At 41.2% G+C, this 26862-nt stretch overlaps 1 protein-coding gene across 1 annotated transcript in view; it reads right to left on the bottom strand.

Annotated features, from left to right (window-relative positions):
• itfg1 (integrin alpha FG-GAP repeat containing 1) overlaps window positions 1–26862 on the bottom strand; it is a 189529-nt gene that overhangs the window by 30663 nt on the left and 132004 nt on the right. The window contains exons 13-14 of the mRNA XM_083917363.1: window positions 12526–12569; window positions 8542–8620 (exon numbers count right to left, since the gene is read on the bottom strand). Coding sequence (XP_083773489.1) covers window positions 8542–8620; window positions 12526–12569 — 123 coding nt within the window. The remainder of the gene's footprint in view (window positions 1–8541; window positions 8621–12525; window positions 12570–26862) is intronic.

Below are 26862 nucleotides of genomic sequence, written 5' to 3'. Positions count from 1 at the left end.
AACACACCGAACCAGGAACACTTCTGAGGAAACACCGGCAGATTTTTCCCAGAAAGAGATTCACTGGCTAAGTAGACAAAATTTCACAACCACATGAACTACATGAAATATAGAATACCTTTGTTCATTTTTTTCCTTTGTGTGTGTGAGAAGTTACATAGGTAAATTGTATGAGTCATCAGCCCAACAAGTATGCCCCACCCGGCTTGATTTTACCTCTCAGTATGCCTGGTAGGGATTTTCCTATTTTTGTGACAAAAACTGGTGTTCTAAAAGCCAATGATTTAGTTTACAGAGTTCAACATCTACAGTCTGTTTGATTCAGATCATTCTCTTTAGGGTCATTGGCACGAGAATTGTCATTTGAAACATATAATAAAATAATGATTACAGGGAATGGAAAGGGATATCTAAACAGCACCTGCAAAAGCAGCATACAGTGATTATTTTGGACAACTGGTGCAGTGTTTGCAAGGAGCGTGGACCTGCTTGCTTGGCTCCCAGTATTACTGCTTGCAGCGTTCTCAAGAACTGCTCATCTGATCGACTCTAATATTGACATGGCACTCCCTTGAGTCTTCAGTAATACACCTGTGTTTAAAGATATAATCTGTAAGATGTTCATCTAGTTAATTGTCTGTTGAGTTACTATCGATCAAAGAGTGAGTTAAAACAATGGTGATTTATCATATGACCCACTAATAAAATAACTTGTTGACTTTTTGCTGAGTATTTCAACCTGTGTGTCTGTGGAGACATTCCCTCCCTGCATGCAACTGCACCGTGTAAGTGACGCTGCTGACAGCTGTTGGTCTGCGGGTGGAGCTCATCACTGCCGGTTATGCTGCGTTCACTTGCAATCGGAAATCAGAAACTTCCAACCTCTGAGTCAGGCTTGTAGTAAGGGCAGAAGTGTAATAGGAGCATGTGTGTGTGTACTGATTTAACAGGGTAACATATCAAGGACGGACTGGAAGTAGAGAGGTGAATATGTTTCAATAAAGTTTACAAAAGAATTCTTGAGAGACGCAAGGGACAGTCATACATGCGTACATAAACAGACAGAGATTATCTCCGTTGAAGTTAGATGATGCTGCTACAGCGCCACCTATTGGCCAAAAGTTCATCAAATTTGTCACAAATGACCACAAATCTACACATTTCCACAAAAAAATAAGAAAGTAAAATAGCATACAGTATTCAGGAGATATGATGTGATCTTATATAAACCCAGCCCCCAGTATTTGAGCAAACTTGAGGGCAAGCTGTAGGAAAATTATATGGAACATCACAAATGTGAAAAGCTTCATTGCTTCATCGAGAGATGTTCTGTAGCAAATTTTGTGATGACTGCTCAAAATTTGGAGGCGTAATGAAAAAATGGTGAAAAAAAACGATCCAGAATTTAGTTTCTGAGACTTATGAATCAAAAAGTTACAGGCCAAAACGGAAAGGTAATTGTAACAGCACCAGCATTTGGCCAAACTCCACTACATTCTACAATGCACTCCACTGGGTCACCAGCAATACACCTGCCAATTTTGAAGAAGATCGGATGAATGTTTCTCGAGATATGTGAAAGACAGACAGACACACAGATAGAGCTTCCTAATTGCTTTACAGTTGATAGTGTGCTTCTAACAACTTGGCTTGTCTGCGCAGAGCTCTGACCTAAGCCACACTGGGAACAGTGGCTGCGAGGGTACCGGCCAAGCTCACTACTGTGCTGTGGCTGCAGCTAGCTTAAAAAATCCTGTTCACAGCCTTCCCAGGAGAGTGGAGGCTGCATAGTGACACCCATGGTTTTAAAATTAGATAATGTTAATGCTCAAGTGTCCACTGCCTTTTTTTAACTGCTAATGATTTTTTGTCTTTTTTTAACCAATTATTTTAGGTGAGACAGTAAATCAAAAGAGGGGAACATTACTGGATAAGCATCTCACTTTTGTATGATTTTAAAAACATCGCCTCCACATTCAGTGTGATTCTGTATCACTCTCCGTCTTCTCTGCAGTGGGTGTGGGTGCAGGTGGTGACAGCCCTCCCCTCTGTCACCTGCTCTCTCTCCCCCTCCACTGTTTCTGTCTATGCCCATTTGACTGAACATTTGAAACCAGTGGAGTGTTTGTAGAGAGGGAATCAAACTGTGGGGTTCTCCACACGCTTTTAGACAACTAAATATAGGACGGCTAGTGTTAATAATTTGACCACAAAGGTCACCAGACATTAGAAGATTGGTTTCATCACTGTGTTTAACAGTGATCGGTATACTCTTTCTTTAAATATGTACATACTCCAACTGTGCCAACAGATAAATTACTGTAATTTCCGGACTATAAAGCGCACCTGACTATAAGCCGAACCAGCTAAATTTAGGGTAAAATACAGATTGCTCCATATATTAGCCGCACCCGACTATAAACCGCAGGCGTTTTGATGTGTAATTACCGTAGTATATAGGGGTTCCTGCTACCACGGAGGGGATTGTCGGGACAGAGATGACTGTTTGGGAACGCAAAGCGTCCCATTTATTAACAATAAATCTTTCAATCATTCAATCAAACTTTCACATCTTTGACATGGCGAACAGCATTCGTGCAGAGTAAAAATAATACAACGGTGCAAAGTAATACAAAGTGCTCGCCTGTAACACGGCAGTAAAAGTGCAGTCCGCGGCCGTTTACGTTATCAAAATAACCAGCCATTCATTGATGTCAAGGGTACGTGCAGCAGCTCTATTTCCTTCTTTGACAGCCAGATCGATTGCCTTTAACTTAAAAGCAGCATCATATGCACTTCTCCGTTTGTTTTCCATGTTGAGGTTGTTTGCATAAACACTTCCTTCGCGCAAACTGTCGCTGAAGCTCTCCTTCTCTTTGTTTTGCTCTCGTTACCTGGCGCCAGATGTCTGCCTCGGTCTCGCGCATCCTCGGTAGTGCGCGCCCCTGATTACCGTAAGCCGTAGAAAAGCCGCACCGTTGTATAAGCCTCAGGGACCAGAACGAGGGAAAAAAGTAGCGGCTTATAGCCCGGAAATTACGGTAAACAATGAAATTGGACAAATCTGATTCTCTCTCTCTCTCTCTCTCTCTCTCTCTCTCTCTCTCTCTCTCTCTCTCTCTCTCTCTCTCTCTCTCTCTCTCTCTCTCTCTCTCTCTCTCTCTCTCTCTCTCTCTCTCTCTCTCTCTCTCTCTCTCTCTCTCTCTCTCTCTCTCTCTCTCTCTCTCTCTCTCTCTCTCTCTCTCTCTCTCTCTCTCTCTCTCTCTCTCTCTCTCTCTCTCTCTCTCTCTCTCTCTCTCTCTCTCTCTCTCTATATATATATATATACAGTATATATATATTATATATATCCCAGACCCCAGGCTGCCAGTGCTTCTTGTCCTCATCTAGCTCTGTGTCGTTCCCACGTTGTAACATCAAGTAGGTTAACTGTGGCTAATACGGCACAGCACTATTGTCCACAGTGTCTCATCTTATCTCTCTATGCACATACAGTATCTCTCTCTACCTACTGTATGTCTCTAGCTATCCTTCATCCTTCATCCTCATTAGTCTGAAGTAGAAGATTAGTGTTCATCAGCCCCAGGGCTGCGGAAATGGCTCATCCTATGGAGACCCAGTAACCCAGCAGGTAACATATAACAGTCAACAAAGCTGGAGTCACAATCTTTGTGTATTGTGACCAAAACCTCCTCCTGAGAGTGTGGTACCTTGTGAATTCCGGTAAAGCAAAAAACACTGACAGATGTTGACAGGACTGGTTGACAATAACAGAAGGTAGTAGACCTTTGAGAATACATGAAGTAGAGCTGCTTGAGATTGAAGATTCGTGAAAAAACACTCACAAGCGACAGAAATTTGCTTCCAGCACGCGTGTTCATCCTGTCCTAACCACAACTCTGTTTCCAAAAAAAGTTGACTGTGTAAATTATGAATGAAAACAGAATGCAATGAGTTGCAAATCATTGAAACACCATTTGTATTTAAAAATACTGCAACTGCAACAATGAACTGTTCACAAACAGGTTTTTTTTGGAAGTGTCCACAACAGAATCTTCTCTTTTTAATGCAGTGCCATCTGAGGGCCCGAATTATCACCAACCAACTTGTGTACAGAGATTTCTTTAGATTGTCTGAAACTCTTAAGGATATGATGTACTGTAGACAATGAAATCCCCAAACTCTTTGCACTTTTACATTGAAAAACATTATTCTTAAATTGTTGCACTATTTGCCAGTGTAGTCTTTCACAGAGTGGTGAACCCCTCCCCATCTTTACTTCCGAAAGATTCAGCCTCTCTTTTTATACCCAATCATGTTGCCTGTTAACCTCTGTGATATGTTCCTGCATGTGTTTTCTCTTAGCATTTCACAACTTTAACAACCTTTTGTTGCTGGTTTCAAATTAAAAATGGGCATATCATCTCCATTAAATTTGTAAGTTTCAATATTGGTGGAAGATGGAATTTCAATATTTTGCAAACCATCACATTCTGTGAAATTTTCGGAAAATTAGGAAACTATGAAAAACTAGAATAGCAAAAAAGTGATCAGTCCCTATAGAATAACCATTACAAACATTCTCAGGTATAACCAATCACTTTCCAGATTACACACCAAGTTAATTGGCCTTCACATGGCATCTATTGTAGTGGCTTTGATTATTTTAGAATAAAATCAGCTGTTCCTTGAGGTTTCCTCTCCTAGCAGTGCATGGTAACACAAATAATTCACCATGTGGGGACATCCGGTTTGGTTAAGATGGAGTAGACGCGAGTCTCCCGCAACTTTTGATAATTTCAGGTTTCAGGACCCCGAATGTCACTACAAATAACATACACCATCAAAATATGTTGATGTATGTGACCAGACAGACTGTAAAAGACCAGGGGGCGAAGGCAAGCACCACAGATGAGGCAGGTGGCGAGATTAGCATGGCGACTATTGCTAACCTCTGGGCAGAGCACCTAACAGCCCTCTCTGCCAAGTTCAAAGCCCTTTCTATCAATCTCAAAGCCTCCATTTCAACGCTTGAAGCAAAGCTGGACCCCGTCCACGCCACAGTGTCTGACCCGATTAGAAGATAGGCTCCCTCGAGGTAAATGCAAATCTACAAGCTGAGTGTCTGCAAATGCTGAAGGACTCCTGTGCCATGCTAACAGAATGAAACAGTGGAGGGGGCCGCGGCCAACAGCCTTCCTTACGGAGCTGCTCATGGAAGTTTTCGGCCAAGGCTTCCTGGAATCCCCACCGGAATTTGACAGGGCTCACCGCACACTAGCCGAGAAGCCGAAGCCAGCGCAGAGACCACGGCCAGTCATTATCAGGCTGCACACATACCAGGTAAAGAAGAAAATCATACATGAAGCCCGCGCCAGGAGAGGGAAGCTGGAGTACAGAGGCTCCCCCATCGCCATCTACGAGGATTATGCACTGGAGGTTGTTGCAGCACGCCAAAAATACCGAGAGGTTATGTCGGAGCTTTACAACCTGGGCTTCACACTTACGCTGCTGTTCCCTGCCAGGCTTGTCATCGTGATAAAGGACGGAGGGAGGAAGAGGCTCACTTCAGTCACTGAGGCCAAAGCCTTCATAATATCCACCCGCATGGAGGAGACCTGATGACCGCGGGAGAATGTTGATTTCATCACAGACGAGCTACTGTCATGTTATCTTGATAACCTTGAGTTGATGCGGTGCTAACTGTATAGCTTTGCTTTAGCAAGCCCTGGACTGGCCGAAGTTTATTTTTAGACCTCAGCGTTAATAGTTCAAGCCCTGATGGACTGCTGATATTCTGTCTGTTAAAAGGTTTTGAACAGAAATTGCTAAATGGACATTTTGACACACTGTGAACATGTTGACTCGAGATCCGATGTTTTCTGTATTTTATTTTCTTTGTGCCTGCTCACACTGTTATGTGAATTCAGATTATCTTTAATCGGCCTTCGTGCCAAGTACTGGAAGCTCGTCTACATGTGGATTTCAGTTTGTTACTATATATTTTCTTCACAGCTTTTTTTCTTTTATTTTAAATTTTTATCACCCACCGCCACAAGGTTATCTGAAGTATTCTTGTTCTCTGTTTGGTCAAAGAGCTTTACTGAAGCATGACACTTATCATAGACTGATGTACAGAGGCGACCTGTATCGATACAGCATGTGCAGTCTAACCCAGGGTGGACGGTGGGGTTTCATACAGGCAGGCGATCTATTTATGATGTAGAAAATACCCTCATGGCCTGCATGCCCTAAGGCATCTTGGTGCCCTCTGCTGGCTAATTTAATTTACATCACATGTTTTTTTTTATCTGTCTGTTCTGGAATATATATTTGATCAGTTTATCATTTTTTCTTGTTGACTTAATGGGTCCAACACTCTTAGTTAAGGGAGGAGACCCTGGAAGCTCAGTTTAGCTGTTAGTCGCGAGATGGGGAGCTCAGAAGGTGTTATTTTCTATGGGAGTAGCCCTCAGATGTGTCACAATGTTATTGTCTTGTTTTATGTTTTTTTGTTCTGTTTTATGTGTGTTTTGGCCTTTTTAAAAAAATGTTTTAGGGCCTGAGCACAAAAGTGCCAGGGGCCGAAACTGTCCATGAGAACCCTTAAACATTGTGAAAATAAACTGTGATTTGGTCCATGTGTGTTTAGCTGGCTCCATGGCGTATTAGATATTATTGGATTAATTTCAGATTTTCTCGGTATAATCCTCCCACTACTGTAACGCTAAATTGTGAAGGAACAGTCAATACCTCAAACGATGGTGTTTTTTATAACTTCTAGAGAGTTCAATAGATCAATCTAAAATGTGGTCAGCAGAATCACAAGACCTTCATAATGCCAAATTTTAAAGCGTTTGTGTTTTACTGTGTATTTACTTTTTCTGTCAGCGCCCCGCTGGCCCCCACAATGCGCGTGGGGTGCGAGGGCCCGTTCAATGATGCTTGCAGTTATAATTTTTTGTTTGTTTTTGCTTTGTTTTACCCTTCCTCCCCACTTATTATTATTGTTCCTATGGCTAATGCTGTAAAGACAGGTACTGGAGTGCGTCTGATTTAGGGCGTGGATGAGCCACTTATTTCATTTCAAATTTACAGATAGAGTTAGAGGGGCAGCTACCATCATTCATAAAAGGGTTCTGTTTGAGCCAACAAATGTAATCCTAGATACTGCAACCGCTATGTCATAGTTTCGGGCACACTTCAGAACACACCTGTGGTCTTAGTTTTGGTTTTGTACGCCCACGTGGGACGATGACAGGGGTTATTTGCAAAAATCCCAAACACTGACAGTCACCGCATTATCATGGGTGGAGACATCAATCTGGTGCAGGATGTGACTCTTGACAGACTTCTCCGACACAGCTTACACTATCCAAAGCAGCACACACAGTAAAAACATACGCATCATAGTTGGGAATTTCGAATCCTTGGACGTTTAGAAATCCCCATGGTAAAGCTTTCTCCCCCCATGTACACCACACATAACAATAACAACCTCCTCGAGGAGGAATACCACCCAATAGTCACTTCTGACCACTGTATCATCTAAAAACGCATGGGAAAAGGATTTGGGGTAAACTTTACTGAGGCCAGTGGAGGGACATTTTAAAACTAATCATCCTCTTTGTGCTGTCTAAAAATCAACCCAATACTACAAAACGTGTCGTGGCCTTTACCACCCTGCTCGCCAGACGAAACATTCTCCTTAAATGGAAACATGTTTCTCCACTGACTCAAAATTAAATTAAATTAAATTTTACAATGTTAGAGAAGTTAAGGTTTTCACAGAGGGGATCTTGGACAGCATTCCACAAAACTTTTTACCTTATTTATTTTGATATTGACTATGTATTTCACTCTATTTGGTTTCATTGTACCTTATGTATCTACTTATGTTATATGTCATTCAATTATTTAGTTGATTACTGTGACCATGTCTGACATGGGTTGTTGGGATTTATGTTGGGGTTTTTGGTTTTGTTGTTGGTTCCTGTTTCTCCACTTTATGGCAGATGCACTGACACACTGTAATACTGTTGTACTTTTTCTTCTGCAAAATTCAATAAATAAAATGTAATGAAAGCAAAAGATGCCTCCATAAAGTATTAGATCTGGGGACTCATCACTTTTCCAAGTTCCAATCCTGCTATTGTAGTTATTCATTTTTTATTATTGTCAGGAAATTTTGAGACAAAAAAAATCACTTGAATGTGTTGTACAGCAAAATGTCTAAATACAGCTGGATATTATGGATTTTATGTATTATCATTTCAGGCTTCAAGATAAAAAAGTGACTTAATGATTTAGTGATTCATTTCTATAGGCACTGTATGTCCCACATTGTTTCATTCTTTGTTTTCATAACATCCTCTAAAACAACCCCTGTTATATTTAGTTATTAATAAATCTGACATGGATGTATAAAAGCTAAGGTGATGACATTTTCAGCCACTCTTGCTATTCTGTCACTGAAGTAGATAGTTAAGCATAAGAAGTTAAAGCTACCATGAAAAACAATTAAAAATAGAAAGTCCTTACCTGAGGCGTTTTTCAGGTAGCCGTTTGAGTCCATTGTGGTGTACATGACATAGGGACCTGGTTGGTTTACACCAAAAGGCTGCAAAAACCACATGCAAACACAATTAAAAAAGAACAGACAGATTTTTTTTAAAACCAGCTTTCTGTCTGTGAGGGTGAAAGAGGAAATGGAGAAACAATAAGAGAGGGTGAAAGAGAAATATAGACTGACAAGAGAGAGTGGGCAGAAAGACAGACTGGTATGTTTTCAGCACAGTGACCTTGAGTAGTTATTTTTGTTTGACTTTTCTACTAGGTGACATGGCAAATGTCTGACCTAGCTAGAATCTGACTGAGCGTAAATAAGTGTGACAGCTGTGTGTTTGTGTGCGGATAAAGACGGGTTGTCTTATCTCTTCATTATAAAAAGATGACAACTAATGAAGAGATCTGTCGGGCCGTCCTTCACTTTACATCACAAGCTTGTTACACACACAAACATACACATTGCAGGAGAGACGTGGCCCTCTCCGCTATGACACTCGGCAGTCGGGTGAGGAAGGAATAGAAATGAGGTCAAAAAAAGAGAGAGAGTGATGAGAAAACCACAGAGGGGCAGATTAGTGGGCTCAAAGAAAGAGGAAGAGGTGTGACTAAAAAGAAGAGGAGCGGGAGAGTGAAATGAAAAGATAGAGGGGGTGATGGATGGTTGAGGAGAGGAGCAGAAACAGCCGCAAGCTCCATGCGCCTACTGCATTCATCATACCTTTTCAGATATTGTTAGACAACAAGCGGGTGGAAGAGTTGACAGACAGAAAACCAAAACAGCTCTAATACCAGCACCCTCTTGTTGATGTCAAATCGAATGTGTTTTGCAAAGAGTTTACCGCTGGTGAAGGGTTATATAAGGAGAGATGCTATTGGCTGTTGTATTTCTGTCACATTTCTCTGTCCACCTACACATGATTGTCAGACATTGGCCCTTGGGGATAAATAATAAGAGCTTAAAGCTAACAGCATTTAACATTACATTTGACTGAAAGAGTACATTTTAGTTTAGGAGCCTATGGTATGTTTTCCATGTTAAATGCATGTTAACTCTTATAACCACTTCAGAACAACACAATGACCTTGGTCGTGGTCGTGAAGGCTGCTTCAGTTTTGCTGTCGTAGCAACAGATACAGGAAATCTTTCCTGCCACAATCCATCACTTTTTATAATAACTCTCTCACCTCTGCCTGACAGAGAACTCTGGTCTCTCTATTGGTTTGTTGTATATATCATTATTGTTATTATTGTTATGGTATATTTTGCATATTTTGTTGTATATATTATTATTGTTTATAGCACACTGTGCACTGTATATATACACTATGTATATATTGGATTCTATTCATGCTATGTACAAAGTGTTTATTTGCTGACCCACTACTACTGCTGTTACGAAATAATTTCCCAGTCTGGGATCATTAAAGTAATTCTATTCTATTCTATTCTATCTATATGGGTCATTGCACTAAGACACAGGACGGAGGCTGACTGGCTTTGGTGAACAAGTGTTGCTAGCAGGAATGGAAATGAATTCCAAGATATCAACATCACTGAAGAGGTAAAGTGCACACAGACGGACAGCTAGAGATGGAAATGAAACTGGCTATCAGTTACTGTAGCTCTCAGCTTTATCAGCGAAATATATTAACTGTATTGCAGACTGGAGTCTCTGCTAACTAGGGCTGGGTCTTGAAGTTTGATACTTTTTGGGCACTTACTGAAATACATTTATAACATCGAGTATTGATAAATGTGTTGTTGATGGGTGCCAAATTTCGAGACCTAAGGGGTTAATCTCATCAGCGTCAGTGAGCCAATAAACCTGCAGCGTGCTAGATGTGCCAAGATCTAAACGTTCTCGTGATTGGCTGTGTCGAAGCATCCAGGAAAAACACTAGGATACATGTGGGTGAGCCCCGTCTTTGGAGGGGGTAACTTGTATTATGAGAGGTTGCTGTTGCATGGTTAATCTGCCTCTCATCCCTCACAGTATGTTTAAAACATCTAAAATGTTGCTGCATTTCATCATGCGCAATGCCAACAGCACGCAATGCAGTATTTGCAACAAGGTAATAACTGCCAAAACCGGCAACACTACTAATGAAGCACTAGACCGTGTACGGAATAAATGTTCGACTGCAAGGAGGAAACTACTAAGGAAAGCAGCAGCACTTTGACTGAGACCTTGACGGGTAAGTTAACGTTAATGCAAACAGCAAAATACGGCTAACTTTTAGTGGTAGGCTACATGCTTGTTTAGGCCACTAAAACTACCGTTCAACAGGCAATCTGTTCACACTGGCAGAAAAGGGAAAACTGAAAAGGAAAAGCAAGATTAGTGACACAGGACAGTCACAGGTCTTTTTCAACAGTGGAGGCTCCATGGTGGCGGTATATGTGGATAAAATGTATAAAATGCCAATCAGCTGAAAAATAAAACTTGAGGTTATTTTAACATAACACCATCCTGTAAAACAGAATTCATAAAATTGGTATTGAAAAAAGTATCATTCAGGAACCAGTATTGAAGTCAAGGTATCTATATTGAATTTTTTTTAATGATACCCAGTTCCAGTGCTAACAGTTCCAATGTATGGATCAGATGCATGGCCATCAGACCTGCAACATATGCGTGCTATATGAAAAGGGTATTTTGTCTTCAGTTTAACCAGTAGCTACAGCCATCTAATCATGTAACAGATTAGAGCACTGGTTATTTGATGGTGCTTAACTAATTCAAACTCTGGGTTCTTAAACCTCATGATGGAACTAGTAGGAAGGCTGTGTCTAACTCAACATTAGCACTGTAAGAAAAATATTTCAATGGGGCCTGTGTATTGGAGCGCGAGGGTGCTGATGCAGAGGGCACAAAAAAACGCAAGATCATCTGACAAAACAGTTTTTTGCAGCAACGCAATGCAATGATAAATTACAGTCATGGTTAATCAAGTATGTGCAAGGGAACATTCCTGGAAGAATACTTACTGATAGACGCAGATAGCAGATTTGCTTTGCTTCAAACCAATGATCTATTAATTAAGGCTGGGCGTCTTCAAAAAAAATTACCATACCAGAACCAATACCAGTACCTTTAAAGTTATACCAATAGAAATAGAGTACAACATTTGATACCTTTTTTTTCTACCTTGTTGAAGCTCGTACATATTAAATTGATGACCTTCTGTCTGGCCTTGTCACACAGACATGGAGCCTTGGATACCTCATGAACCTCCTGAATGTGAGCAGATGGTGTTCTTCAACTGGATAACTGTTATTATGAAATCATAAACCAAACCCAGTCTCAGCAGACACCATTAATGTCAAAATGACCCTGATAAACAACAAGCAACTAACAGAAAAATATATTTACCAAGGAAAGAAGATGGAAAACAGGCACACCTGGCATTTAGTTACCCTTGTATTAAAAACATCTGACACGGATTCTTAATTGGAAAATTCTAACCACAAAGAAGGTTATGAGATACAGTGCATTTAGCATGTGGACTACTGACTAAAAAAAGAACAGTGGAGGAGAATGGACAGGTGTAAATCACATGATTTTTTATCACACAAACCTAATTTATTTTTGTGCTTTCCATTTTTCCAGGCTGTACTACAGGAGAGACACTTTATATACTATAATGAGGAGAATATACTGCCCTCGAGCTCAAAACCACATTGCCTATTCAAATCCCATTCCCTAATTTTCTGAACATAAAGTTGTTCCCTATAGACATGAAGTTTGGCCTGCAGTCAGGATATTCCGGCCTATCTCTCTTCCTGCCAAAAAGGTGCTGAGTACAAACTCTGGAGGAAGATAAATATGTATGCATAAAAAGATAAGTGCAATGTGTACAAGACAGTACACCAAGAGAGACACACCTGGTCAGACAGATAAGAAACAATTCCACTTTTTTATGCTGTCATTTGAAAATTGGACAAAGATTTCTTACCTTCACATCTTCTGGACAGTCATTGGAGCAGAGGCCACTGAGCACTGAGGAAGACAGAGTTACACAGGTTGCTCAGCGTTTGTCACATGTAGGGCTTAAAAAATGTGATACCAGTACCAGTACCCTTAAAGTACTGATACCAATAGTGTACTTCAATTTTACATATACAAAATACATTTTGAAAGTGTTCAAATGACTCTGGAACATTTTGGTGTCATCTCAGCATATTGAACTGATAACCCAGTGAAATGTGATGCCCTTGACTTCACCACACCACAGACTGTAAGGGTTGTAGCTGCTGCGGTAGTGAGCCACCACACATTGAATTAAATTGAAGAGCTCTTGTGGTGATTGGCTGCGAACAAAACTATGAATATAGTTTTCTAGATCTTGGTACATAAAGGATTGAATGCAGGTGTTGTTTGATTGGAGAAGTTTTGATACTACTTGGTACTGAGTTATTTCAATTGATGCCTTAAAAGGTATAAAGCCCTACTTACATGACCAACACTGTGATGGTGCCGTTTCTGTGTCCCAAGGGCCAATTTCTCAACATGCATCAGTTGGGTCAATCTCGTACAGAGAAATAAACTTTTCTACACCATGTCTGAAGTTCCACTGCAGCTGACAGTCAAAACCAAATAATGTAATTAATATTAACCGTGATTGGACATTTGTTAAATTCACATTATATTTCATACAATTAAATCATCTTTTCAGTGTTGTAGGGAAAGAGTATGATAAATAAATTACCAGCAATGAGAAACATAAAAAATGAATGTGTATGCTATTAACGCTGCGGGTGCGTATATGTGCATGTTAATAGAGCATTTCACTTATTTGTGTGTACAAGTGGAGCGAGGACCAAATCCGCTGAATTGCTAATCAGTCATTAGAGAAGTGACTTTATTAGCATAATAATAGGGTCCTGGGTCTAGGTTGCCTTGATTTGCCTGATGGAGTCACGCTGAAGCCCAATACTGTGTTAATAAGGTCTGCACCCTGTGCTGTAGTAAACAGCAGGCAAACTCAATGCTCCCATTCAAAGGAACATCACAGTGGGTGGATGAAGCCTCCGTATTGGATTGTTCAGCACTAATCAGTCATACACATGTTAATCATAAACACTTGCTGTACATATAATCTCAATAAACCATCTGAACAAAAGTGAGAATTACAGTTATTTTGTGATGGATTTTCCTGTTATATGTACCTTATAAGTAACATTTTTTGGAATAAATTGTACTTGTCTGAGTAATTTTAATGCAGCATACTGTTACCCTCACTTGGGCAGAATTTTAGAGAAAAATCATTACTCGTACAGTTGGATGCATTATTCATGCTACTTTAATTGAGCATTTTATGAAATTATGATCCATTATAGATGATCCTACCGTAGCCACGCCTCCACATGATTCAGTTCAAAGTGAACTGTTAAGATTAACAACAAAATATATATGCTTCAAGCTAACGGTGTGCATTTCAACTAGTCATGTTTGTGTAGCCTAATGAAGAGATACAGAAAAGTAGAGACCAAATTAAACACACGGGAAAAAACTGACTTGATTTTTCAACCACCTCAAAGATGTGAACACACCTGTGAACACACCTGTGTTTGATAGGCAATTAATGATGAAACATCACAGTATTACCTCCTAATTATCTTAAATAAGTCATCTGATTATAATATGAATGTTAGATTTTGTGATCATTTGAGAGCTACTGACTGGAAATTGTCTGGTATAAAACATGTGGCAGGTTAATCTTATCAGGAAATGATGACTTCTTATCAAAAATAAATAAAGGTGTGTGTTCAATACTCTACCCTTACCTGAGAAATCATCTGTGTTGGAAATAATTCCAGTAATATCCACATCCGATAAAAGACTTGAAGGGAAAGACATTAGTGTGCCAGTGTTTATTTATTCTTGTACTATTTGGTTACTCACTATGAAAGTCATTCTTTAAGTCACTACTTTTATTGTAGAAATGATTTTGAAGACTACTTTTACTTTTACTTGAGTACAGTTTTTGGCTACTCTACCCACCTCGGGTTAAGGCTCTTTGAAAATGGGTTGCTATACACAGGAGCATTGGAAGGTTACAGGTGACCCTAGGGCTGGGTAAAGTTTAAAAAAATACCATACCAGTACCAATACCAGTACACTTAAAGTGATACTGATACCAATAGAGTACTTCATTTGATACTTTGAAGATATTTGTGGCATCTTGACATGCTGATCGGCCAACTCAAAGTGTCAAAAACACTGCACTCAACTTCACCACACCGCATTATGGGTTATAAGTACTACGGAGGCTGGCCAATCAAACATAACATTACTGTACATCAGCCACCGGTTTGGTGGTCTGAGTCATATAGTCCAGGGCCATTTTTCATTCCTAGTCCGTCCCTACTTATAATTACACTGCTCATCATCTCAGAGCCAACCACACATCATCACACCACAGGCTTTGGACCAAAGTCATCCATGGAGGTTGCAAATGATCAATAAATCGTAGGAATCAGATTATTCATTGCTTGTTTGAATTTCATGCTGTTGAGGGTCAGGCTACAGGCACCACTGTCACTGACACTGTAAATCAATAATGCATAGAGATTAGACTGCCACTTGTTTGAAGTCAGTCTCATTTGGGATTTCAGGGACAGAACATAGAACATAAAACAAAAACATAAATGAGTAAACATTCACTTCAGAGTCTCTGCACGCTGTTGGCTAGAGAGAGGTGAGTTTGCAGTTTGTGGTTAAACTGTTACAGTATAAGACTGTGGAAATTTGTAATAACAAAGATTTCTCACCCAAAAGTCACATAAGTAAAATTTCGATAAAGCTATGATGCCTGTGTCAGTGGTTGACTAATATGTTTATTATCTGCACTGTCTCTGTTGTCCTGTATGTCTGATACTGAAGAAGTTTAATTATTTTGATCAAGGAGAAACAGTCGTCAACACAAAGCAATACGAGAAGTCACCTGGATTCTAAAGCTCAACAGCAAAGATCAGATTCTTATAGCAAGAGGAGATGTGCTATCATCTCATTGGCTATAATGCAAAAACATGACATTAGGGATTCACCCCAGCTAGGAAATGCAGAACGATACAGAGTGATGGTCAACGCTATTTTCTAAGACCGCTGTGTCTGGGACCCCGCAAAGAATAAGATAGGAGACGCCAAGAGGGATATATGCCCTTGGCCGGCTCCAAACTGGTTTCAGAGCAGATTAACTGACCTAATTGACCCAAGAAGTAATCTAACAGAAGTCCTGTGATTAAGACAGAAACTAAAAAAGGATTGAACATTAACACAAACTGTTTAGGGAAACTTAATTTTACCTAACAGTCTGGAGATGCCCATACAATAGTTTTTTGAGCCTTGTAAGCTAGTAAGGCCTCGTGAGCGCAGGCGTCGGCGGATGCTGATTATCGGGCATTAATTGGCCCTGATTATTTGGCCGGCTAATTAATCGGTCTAGCACTAAAGTGTGTGTGTGTGTGTTGGTTTTTTTTGTTTTTAGCAACCAGTCCTGCTCATTCTTTCACTTCCCGGCTGATTAAAAGACACAGGATAAAACACATCAGGTTACATTTGTGCATGAACAATTGCCAAGCTACCTACCTAGCTAGCAAACTGAGCAAGCAAGGTACAAGATGTACAAGATGAGAGATATAGTTCACTGAGCGGTTTTGCAAAAAATAAGGTGGAGCTACTGCTATTCATGACACAAGTCAAACAGGATCAAAAAGGTATCAGTCGCCATTTTTCCGTTTAAGGCACAAGCTGGAAGGGGAACTTGTGTCATTGTTAGTGTTAGTCTGGCAGCACCTTTACAATACAGTCTGAGTAAGGCGTGAAATGTGTAAAGTATTACAAAACACCACAGGCCTCATTTATCAAATGAACATACGGCAGAAAAACGTGCGTACGACCATTTCCTGGCGAACGTCGGCATTTATCAATTTGGACGTGAGCGGGAGCTACGATCAAATCTCACGTCTGGTCTGAGGTCGTGTACGCACATTTGAGCCTGTGTATTTGCGGTTCAGCACAGCAAAATCTGGCTGAAAATAATGAACAAACCTCAGCTGTCATTAAGCATAAGCTGTCACATATAAAGAACAGATCAAAACAGATTCTTAAAACGAATAAAATAAATAAAAACTGTGGTTGGAGCGATTGATTGTACTCATGTGCGTCTGAAGGCACCATCCATGAATGATTACGCATTCATCAATCGCCAAAACTACCACTCGATAAATGTACAGGTGATTTGTGATGCCAAGCTGTCGCTTTTAAACGTGGTGGCCAGGTGACCAGGGGGAACACACGATTCTTTTAAATATCAAAACAGCTGGGCTCCAGCCCCCCGCGACCCCGACATTGAATGAATGAATGAATGAGTGAATGAATGTGTTGGCGCGCGGCTGCAGCAAGACGCACTGCAGAGCCAAAGTCATCCCCTCAGTTGGTGGCTACCCTCGATAAATTGCATTATATCAAACAAGGTATCAGATGATTAACATCTTGGTATGGTTCTTCTAGGTGACAAAGGTATTCTCTTACGGATACCTAATAACCCCGCTGGCAAAGGTGTGTGCTTTTAATTGGGTTACACCTGTCCAACAGTGCGCACAGGCGCACACGGGTCTCAGTGGAGCGCTGCCTCGGTTTGACTTCCTCCGTTATTCTTATACAGCGTTTTTATGGGCCCCTTTTATTCCACTCTTAAGACTGCCAAAAAGCTCAGCTTTATTTTGCTCCATCTTGGATGTCAGGATGCCGATCTGTGTGTCGGAAAAGTTTATTTTCTAACCTGCGTTCCTTCTCTCCGTGTTTGACCTCAGTGGGCGAGGCCTCCGAACCAGGAAGATTTAGGGGCGTAACATGTTAAAGACGATCGAATTCAGCCGCAGCATTTATCAAGGCCCGCTCATTCGTACGCTGAGATTGGTCCGATACGAATGTTTCATAAATCACACGTGGGTCCTTTCCTACGACCAATTCTGCGCTCAGATCTGCATCCGTTTCCACGCAAGTTTGATAAATGAGGCCCCACAAGTACAGCCAGCTGCTTTTGCTGGACATTGGAAAGTGTCAGAAAGGCTGACTGCATTCTACCAGACATACTGAGACACACGCTGCAGGAACTCAGATTACTTCGCAAGCCCCCGAGCAAGGCTGGCAGAGACCACATTGGCCAGCTATTCCAACCATCCTCTTGGCGAACGTAAAGTCTCTGGATAATAAAGTGGACCACATACAGCTGCTGAGGTCTGTGCAGTGCGAAGTGAGGCTGAGCTGTTTTTATGTGTTTATGTGTTCCCAGACTCTGCTGTTCAGCTGGACTCTCCGGACAACATTCCTGGTTGTGTGCTAAAGGACTGTGCAGAGGAGCTCAAAGAGGACTTCAGGGACATCTTAAACGCTTCTCTGATTCAGGCTGTTGTCCTATCATGCTTCTAAGCCACCACCATTATAACTGTTCCAAAGAAGCCCTCTCCATCGCCCTGTTGTACAGACCCACATCATAATGAAGTGCTTTGAAAGGTTAGTCATTGCTCATAAAATGCACCCTACCCTGGACCCTTACCAGTTACAATCTGTTCTGCTCTTCACTCAGCCCTCACCCACCTGGACACTGAAAATTCCTTCGTCAGAATGATGTTCATAGACTTTAGTTCAGCATTTAACACCATCATCCCTCAGCAGCTGCAAACTGGACCAGCTGGGGCTCAGCACTTCTCTGTGTAACTGGCTGCTGGACTTCCTCAGTGAGAGGCCTCAGGCAGTACCGGCAGCAACACAGCGAGTACCAGCACTCACTGGGGCCCCTATAGGTGGTATGCTCAGGCCCCTGCTCTTCACGCTGCTGACCCACGACTGCGCTCCATCCTTCAGCAGCAACCACATAGTCAAGTTTGCGGATTACACCACTGTGGTGGTCTTCATTTCCAACAATGATGAGACCCATTACAGGAAGGAGGTCAGCCAACTGGCCACGTGGTGCAGAGATAACAGCCTCTTTCTAAACATCGGAAAGACCAAGGAGGTTGTTATTGGCTTCCGGAGATGCCCTATCCCCAAACCCCCACTGACTGTCATCAGTGCTGTTGTGGACAGAGTGAGGAGCACAAAGTTCCTGGGGTTGCACATCAATGAGGACCTCTCCTGGACAACCAACACTGGCCAAGAAGCACCAGCAGCACATCTACTTCCTCCGCAAACTGAAGAGAGCAAGAGCCCCCCAACCCATCATGCGCTCCTTCTACCTGGGGCACCATTGAGAGCATCCTGACCAGCTGCATCACTGTGTGGTACGGTAGCTGCACTGCCTCCAACCGCAAGACTCGGCAGTGCATAGTGAAGGCTGCTGTCAGAACATTGGTTTCCCGCTATCTCACTCCTGGACCCTTATCGAACCGCCCTCATCCGCAAGCAACCAGCATTGTGGGTGATCCCAGCCACCTCTCACACAACCTCTTCAGTCTCCTGCCATCTGAGAGGAGGTACAGGAGCCTGTTCCACCAGACTGGCAAACAGCATCATCCATCAGGGAGCTCAACACCTTGCCCTCCTCTCTGAGGAGAACTCTGGACTTTATTTATTTTGCATATTTAGAATGAGTGTATTGTATACATCATGTACTTATTGCACTTTGGGTTGGAGCGAAACATATTTTCGATTCCTCTGTATGTCTGGAACATACTGCAGAAATTGACAATAAAGCTGATTAGTTTTTTTGGCTTTTGATATGCATGACAATCTGTGTTTAGGTAATGGAAAACAAAACATCAGACTTTTAGTTACATTTTAATCTCCAGTATAGATGACATAAAGCTTAAACACCCCATGCAAATAACACTGTCAGAACACCCGAGCCTCAAGTCAAACTTTCTCTCTCCTTTTTATTTCTTGTCAAATGTTAATAATAATAAGTCAAGAGTCAAAAACCAAGAATGAGGCACCCTAAGTCAAAGGTCTTTACACAGCCATTGAATACTCTTGAAGGAAGGTGGCATTCTAAAAATTAATAAATAGAATAAGTGAGGGGACACATACGACACATTATGAATTTCCTGACATGAATTCACTGATGCATACAGAGAAAGAGATAGAAAAATATAGACATAAACTGCATGAATGAAAAAGTCCTTCACAACTCAATGGGCATGCTGTCACTCCAGGAACTAGATGAGTCTGTGTGGGTATGTGTGTTTGTCGGCAAGTCTGGACCTACAGTCGGGCGAGAGAGGAAAATTTAATCTAGTGTTCCCTCTGTGAGGTTGCGTTGCTCTCAATACTTCAATCTTTGGTTGACATGCAACAAGCACATAACAGTTCCTCCATGGCCAAAACTAGATCCCTTGAATAGCTCTCACTTATCATGTGAGGAACCAATTTTTGTTTCGCACGCACGCACGCACGCACGCACGCACGCACGCACGCACGCACGCACGCACGCACGCACGCACGCACGCACGCACTAAAGGGTGCCTTTTGCATCTGTATCAGATACCAAGGGGCTTGAGAAAGCAGACTGCTCATCCTGCATGCTATTATTTGGTGGGGTCTAAACACCCACATGGGGCCCAAAGATTCTTCGCTGGGGCCCAAAGATTCTTTGCTGAAGCCCACAAAGGTCCTGCACAGACCAAAATAATAAGAAAAGAGACAATTCAGGCAGTGGGCAGGGTGTCTGCAGATACAGACACTACCGCACACTTCATGTGGGTGATAAATGAAGATTGAGAGGGATTACTATTCTATTAGTTTATATATTGTTTTTTAGGATAGTCCTGCTTAGTATGCCATTAAAGTCCCTAATATCTCAACAAGGACACATCCTTCCTGCAGACAGTAGATAACAATGATTCATAAGAGAGATAAACACTCTGGGATCCTTGATCATATCAGTGTATGTATCAGGGTGGACTGTTTTGTACCTATTTACAAGCGCACAATTTGAACTGGACAAATTGGGCCAGTTACCATGGGAATCCAGTTGTGTGAATACACAGGGTTCTGTGCTCCTGCTCAGAAACCAACATCTCCAAATAAGTGATTCACTAGCCTCGGCTATGTACCCTTAACTAATGCAGCCCAATTAGCTACTTATGTATTCTAAAGTAGTCACTTAAAAATATGCACTGGCCAATCACATACTGTGAGGGAGAACACATGTTTTCCATAAAAACAACCTAAAACCAAGATATTTCTGTGATGTCTCTGCATCTAGTTCTGTGGCAATTAAATTGAATGCGGTCAGAGTTCTGGATTTTAATAACATGGAGGACACTCAACCGGGTTTATGCAGTTTTCCCAGTGCTTACCCGAATTGCACAGCATTGTTTACAGTCACGTCGAGAAGCTAATTTCTGGTGCTGTATCCGTTAGATCCAATACAGGTTAGCATGTTGAGCTTAACTGCTAATTTACTGATAGTATTATTTGCCAAGTTACGGCTCTGTCGTTACTCAGTCTGGAAAAAGAAAACTAAGTTTGTTTACTACTCTGGACTGAAGCTATGCATCTTCCTTGTTGTGATGTTGTCTGTAGTGTTGTTTGAGGCAAAATATTCTCTCTAAAAACACAAACAAATAAATGAATGACACTTTTTTCAATAACTTATTTTGTACAGACTGTGTTTACATTTGAAAAGCCGTGTTGCATTTATGTATGCATCCAGTGGGGCATCAAAATAAAACTAGGCATATTGTGTTAATTCCATAATAGGTGATATGTGTTGAATTTTGGTGTAAAAAGGCTGCATATATCGGTATCGGGTGATATCGGTATCGGAAATTAAGGGTTGGACAATATTGGAATATCGGATATCGGCAGAAAAGCCAATATCGAGCATCCCTAATACACATACAGAGTTGGTGCTTTTACATGGACCCTTATATTCTACTAATCAGAACAATAGCTCAATCAGAAGACACTGGCCCAATCGGAATTTTTCAATCGGATTGAGGGGGTCGTGTAAACCATTTCAATTGGAAAATATCAGTGCCTTAAAACCATGTTAACCGAAAGAAGAAGAAGAAGAAGTGGAAGAAGAAGTGGAGGAGGAAGAAAAAGAAGAAGAAGAAGAAGAAGAAGAAGAAGAAGAAGAAGACTGAACAGAGACGACACACTAATGGCTTTGGATGAAAAAGCATTACGTTGTAATATACAGTAGTCTGCCATAATTGAGAGGGGGCCTCTTTGCTCTTAATCCGTGATGCCAGTTTGTGGTCTGGGACGCGAGAAATCGGGCCATTTCTCACCACTGAGAACTAACCCACTGTTGTAGTGTGCTTCAGTGTTATTGCTGCTACTAGATTCCAGGTGTGTTGTGGGGAAAAGAGACACATTAAAACTCATCTATGCATGTGTGCCCTAGACTCCCAATGGTTAAATATATATATTAAGTGCAGAGAACAAGACTTGCTATTTCTTATATTCTGTTCAACAATATTCAGGGTTTGAATGAATGCATTTTGTGGTGATGTTTGGGGCTGAGGTGTTCACTTAAAATAATGTAATAATTACATCTGACTTTCTCACTTGAATTTTAAACATGCAGAAGCAAACATTTCACAAACTTGTCTGACGTTCTTATGATGGTTACATCCCATTGTACCATTAAACCCTTATACTGTAGTTTGCAACACCTATGGTATTTGAGTGCGTTTTCTCACAATGCAGAGAAGTTATTTTATTAATTTCTTTAACCGCAATAAGTACTTGCCCCTTAAAAGTTAGTTTCTGTTCAACTGTATTCAGCATTTTGTTACTTTGATAACCTGTACTTCAGATTGATACACTATTTGACTTATGTCTGGTGTTTAACACAGAGGTTGCCTTTATGTGCTAGGCACTCATTGGCACTCAACAACTTCAGGGACCCGGTAACCACAACAGAGTCCTGAGTTGTTGGGTCAGCTGACATCTCAAGAGAACAGAGACATACACATACATAAAGAGCAAAATGTGATGAGCAGACCTTGACAGGGGAACATGACATAGCATGTCAGCTCTGATGGCTTCAAGTGAGAGTCAACGAGAGCAAAGCAGACGCACGAGCTAAATGCGAACACACTGACACACAAACAACAATCTGACAGCTGAGTGGCATTTGCTCCGAGATGCTCATCACTTCTCGTTGTCCTCAGGCTGCTTTTGCTGACTGTAGGGCTTCTTACAGACATGCATGGCCACAACACATGCCCCCCCCCCCCCCGAACACACACACGCGCACACGCTCGCACGCAGGCACAGTCTGGTCTTAATACAACAATAGCATCTCCAGAAATGACCACCTGCTAATGGCTTTGTAATCCATGTTACAAGGATGATACATTATACACAGAACATTTAGAGAGATGCTGTTTATCCGTCTGATGGATAAAAGCCCTTGTAGCATTACATGTTTGGATTTTATTATGAAATCTCTGCAATAAAAAGGACATTTAATTGTTACTTAACAAAATGTCTTCTGTAAAACTGATTTCCTCATGTGTGCCTAGCTGAAAACAGTCCCTATATGCCCTCATTAGACATACTTTAATGGCTATTGTTTTGTCTGGTTGAAGTGTAAGTAAGAGAAGGAACTGCACCGCCATGGGAATTCAAATCCCAGAGGGAACCCCTCCATCCCCCGCTCAGTGCTCACTTTTGGTAAGATCATTACAGAGTTGTTGTATGCTCACTGTCCCTGAACAGCTGGCAGTGGCTTCCACAGTGTTTCATTTTTGGAGGAGCACTATAAATGCAATGTGACCACCACGTTAATTAGCCATGTCAATTAGAATAAAGTTTAATGTCCTCACAGAAGCAAACTGTCTGGAGAAAACGTGTTCTCTTTATCCAAACTGGTTGTCAGCTAATTACAGAAGTGCCACCCCTTTTTTGATATGATCAAAATGTAAAGTTCCACATTAAAAATTAAGTTTATAAAAGGAAACTGCATAATCTGAAATAGAATTATCCAAGACACAATGCCCTTAAAAGAAATAAACGAATGAGTACACATACAAACTTGTGTAGAAAATTGACTGGCCTGCAGCACTGAGTAATGATGGATAATGTTAACCTCGCAAACCCAGCCCACAAATTTTAGCTTCTCTTGTTGTGGCCTGGTACAGCTCCGTGGGACTTCGCTTAGGTTATGAACGTTGCCAAGGGCCCCAGAAAGAGATTGATTTTGAGGTGATTGGATCAGCTTTCAGAGCCATAAATCAAATATAATGGCCAACTCTATTACAGAATTAAATGCTACTTGTTGTTTCCATCTTCTTATCCGCTCCCATAATTTGCTAATGGGTCTGTCTTCTAACTTCCTTAAATTCTAAATGGATGCGGTCCACACTAATAACACTGAACTTAATAAAACGTAAAATTGTTTAGGCTGGCTTCTCTATCACAGTGGTCTCCCTTCTGTGGCTGGTAAGATAGGTGGTCCAGTTACTACCTTATTTACAGGTATGAGTTCTCGCTTTTGTTCTGGATCAGCAATGGCTGTGCAATGAATAGGATTGTCAAAAAAGTGCCTGGGTTAATGCCTTCCTTCTTTTTCTCTTTGAGATGATTACAGTAGGCGCTCCCACTCCGTTTTTGTGTGTCGCAGCTGACACTAAAAAAGTATTCACACCAATCTGAATATACAGCCCCCAGTCAAATCATCCTTCGGACAACAGAGCCACATTGAGAGACTTCATGTAAATCTATTCATTGTAATTTATATGAAATGACAAAAGGGAATAAAAGACAGCTCTGACAGACAGAGAAGCGGGGAGGAAGCAGGAGGACAGCAAACGAAACATCTGCCGAAGAGAGACAAGAGAGGCGTGAAGGCAGGGTGAGGGCAGGAGAGGAGGTGAGAGTAATATAAAAAGAGATTCTGGAAAAAGGGTTAGAGGGGAGGAAATGAAAGAGACATGAATGAGAAAAGATGGGAGAACGGGAGAGGAGAGCAGAGAGGAGGGAAATGAAGGAGGGAAGAAGAAAGCTGGGTTTGTTACAGGAAAGATGAAAGGGGTGGTGAGGAATGGAGAGAGGAGAAGGGTGAATGTGGGCCTAAGAAAAGCTCCCAGATGTTTCTCAATGCAGCTAATCTGCATCCTAATAAGTGAGCAGGAAGCTAATCAACTCATACAGTTCTGCCTGTCGCTCTCTCTTTTCACCCCCCCCCCTCTCTGATTTTGGAATTACGGTTTCTCACATCTCTTCCTTCCTCAGCAGTAATCATCGATCCAGCTGTCCACCCTGCAACCACTTTGCGTTTCATTGTCTCTTCCAGCTTAAAGTGAAACCACTTTGCTTTGTCTAAGACTTACTAGTAATGCATGTCCTTACTTTTATCCATGAAAATTCAATACAATTAATATGTATATGTATGTAATATGTATATAACTCTTATATGATGTATATTAGGGCTGGAATGGTTCACAAAATCCACTGTTCGGTTCATATCACAGTTTTTCGGGTCACGGTTTTTCGGTTTGGTTTGGTTCAGTTGTTTTTTCTATTTCTTTTAGATTCTAAAAATACCATGTATCAGATCTATAGCCTAAAAAAATTTAATCAGATATTCTTAAGGGCATGTCATGCAATCATGCAAAAACTGAAGTAATGAGGCAGCTTAATTAGGGATTACTGTAACAATTTTAAATGGAAGTGAGATTTTGAAACAGTAGGAGAGACATTGCTACTTTACGCGTTTATATATATTTAGTTGGCAAAAAGATAAAAAAACTGTTTGCCTTCTAGGTAAGAATATAAACACTTTTATATTATCAAATCTTAGAAAAAACGAAGAAAATAGGTTTTCTTTCACTAAAATACGCACAAAAAGCAATCACTGAACTGGCTAAAATAGGCTACATCAGGGCTATTCAAGTAATTTGGAATTGGGGCCGGTTGACGAAAATGATCCAAAATGAGGGGCCAGAAAAATATGAGCATCACATTAATGACAGTAATGTAATAATAGTACTAATAGTAATAATAACAGTCATTATGGCATCAATGTAAATAGTAGTCATAGGCCTCAAAGTTCAACACGCTTGTCAAAAAACAATCCTTGTTAAATGAACAAACCTGTTAACCAGAGGTTTTCACTCAGTTATTGGACGAAAGTACAAGTTTGATTCTACTTTTTACTCCACTACATTTATCTGATTACTTCAGTAACTAGTTACTTTACCAGGCTGACAAGCACATATGAAACATTAGTTTATTCATCAGAAACTGGACTGACACAAATTAACGTAACATAAATGCAGAGTAGCATGATTTTTATCAACTTCTCTTTACACTCAGATATGGCTGCAGAGTAAACACAGGCTTCACAGTGACATAAACTAAAACTTCTCTGGTGAACTGACGGTTTTCTGTGGCAACTTTTCTTTTTTTCAGAGTAGAAAGAGACGTTGATGTGGTGATTTAACCCCGGATTTGACCAGACAGAAACGATTGAGAACAACAACAGAGCGGAGCTTAGCGAGCTGTTGCCAAGACGATTCAGAAACCCACGAAGAGGAGCGTAGCGAGACGTTTGCGGGACGCGCAAAGTCATGCGCGAATTGCGGCACATTCGGCCTGCCATACATGCTGGGATTTGACACGCTGAGACGAAGTGCTGAGATGGATACGAGAAAGAACAGCGGCCATGAAGGCTTACGCTACGTTGCACCTCATAAACCCAATGGTAAACACGTGTAACGAACCATGACATGCGTACCGAACGGGGCGGATTTTTTTAATAAACCGTTCCACCCCTAATGTGTATATATATATATATACATATATGATTGGGTCCACTGATGGGGGTCCAAAATGGACCAGTGGAAAAGCTACCCAAACCTGAACTGGAATTTTCAAAAGAGACTCAATTTTTATTCACACTCAGTCTAAATACACCTAACCAAACTAAGCTTAATGGAGAATAAACAACTACACTGGCAGCATGATTAATGATCCATTAATGAGCAGCCGTGCTCAAAGAGTCAAAATACATGGAATTTATCTCTGCAATTTACAGTTCACATATTTTACCTGTGATGATTATAATGCAAGATGTGACCACAGCTAATTGCCAGTCTGCTAGGACTCACTTGGGGATTAGACATACTGACAGACCAAAGGCCAAATAATTTGGACTGGACTGGCTCAGATCATGGAACAGGTCGCCATTGTCACAATCACATGGTTGTTGATTGGTTGCCCAGCATCAAGAAGGCAGGTCTAATTTATGGAGCCTGTCAGAGACGGACAATCAGGAGGAAGAAGGAGCACAAACATGAGAAAGTTGGTGTCCTGCATGATGGTGAGACCA

Source organism: Echiichthys vipera, assembly GCF_963691815.1.
Source record: "Echiichthys vipera genome assembly, chromosome: 1".
In the NCBI taxonomy this organism is placed as follows: Eukaryota; Metazoa; Chordata; class Actinopteri; order Perciformes; family Trachinidae; genus Echiichthys; species Echiichthys vipera.
Note: the sequence above shows the minus strand (reverse complement) of the source record. Positions and strands in the feature narration are given on the sequence as shown.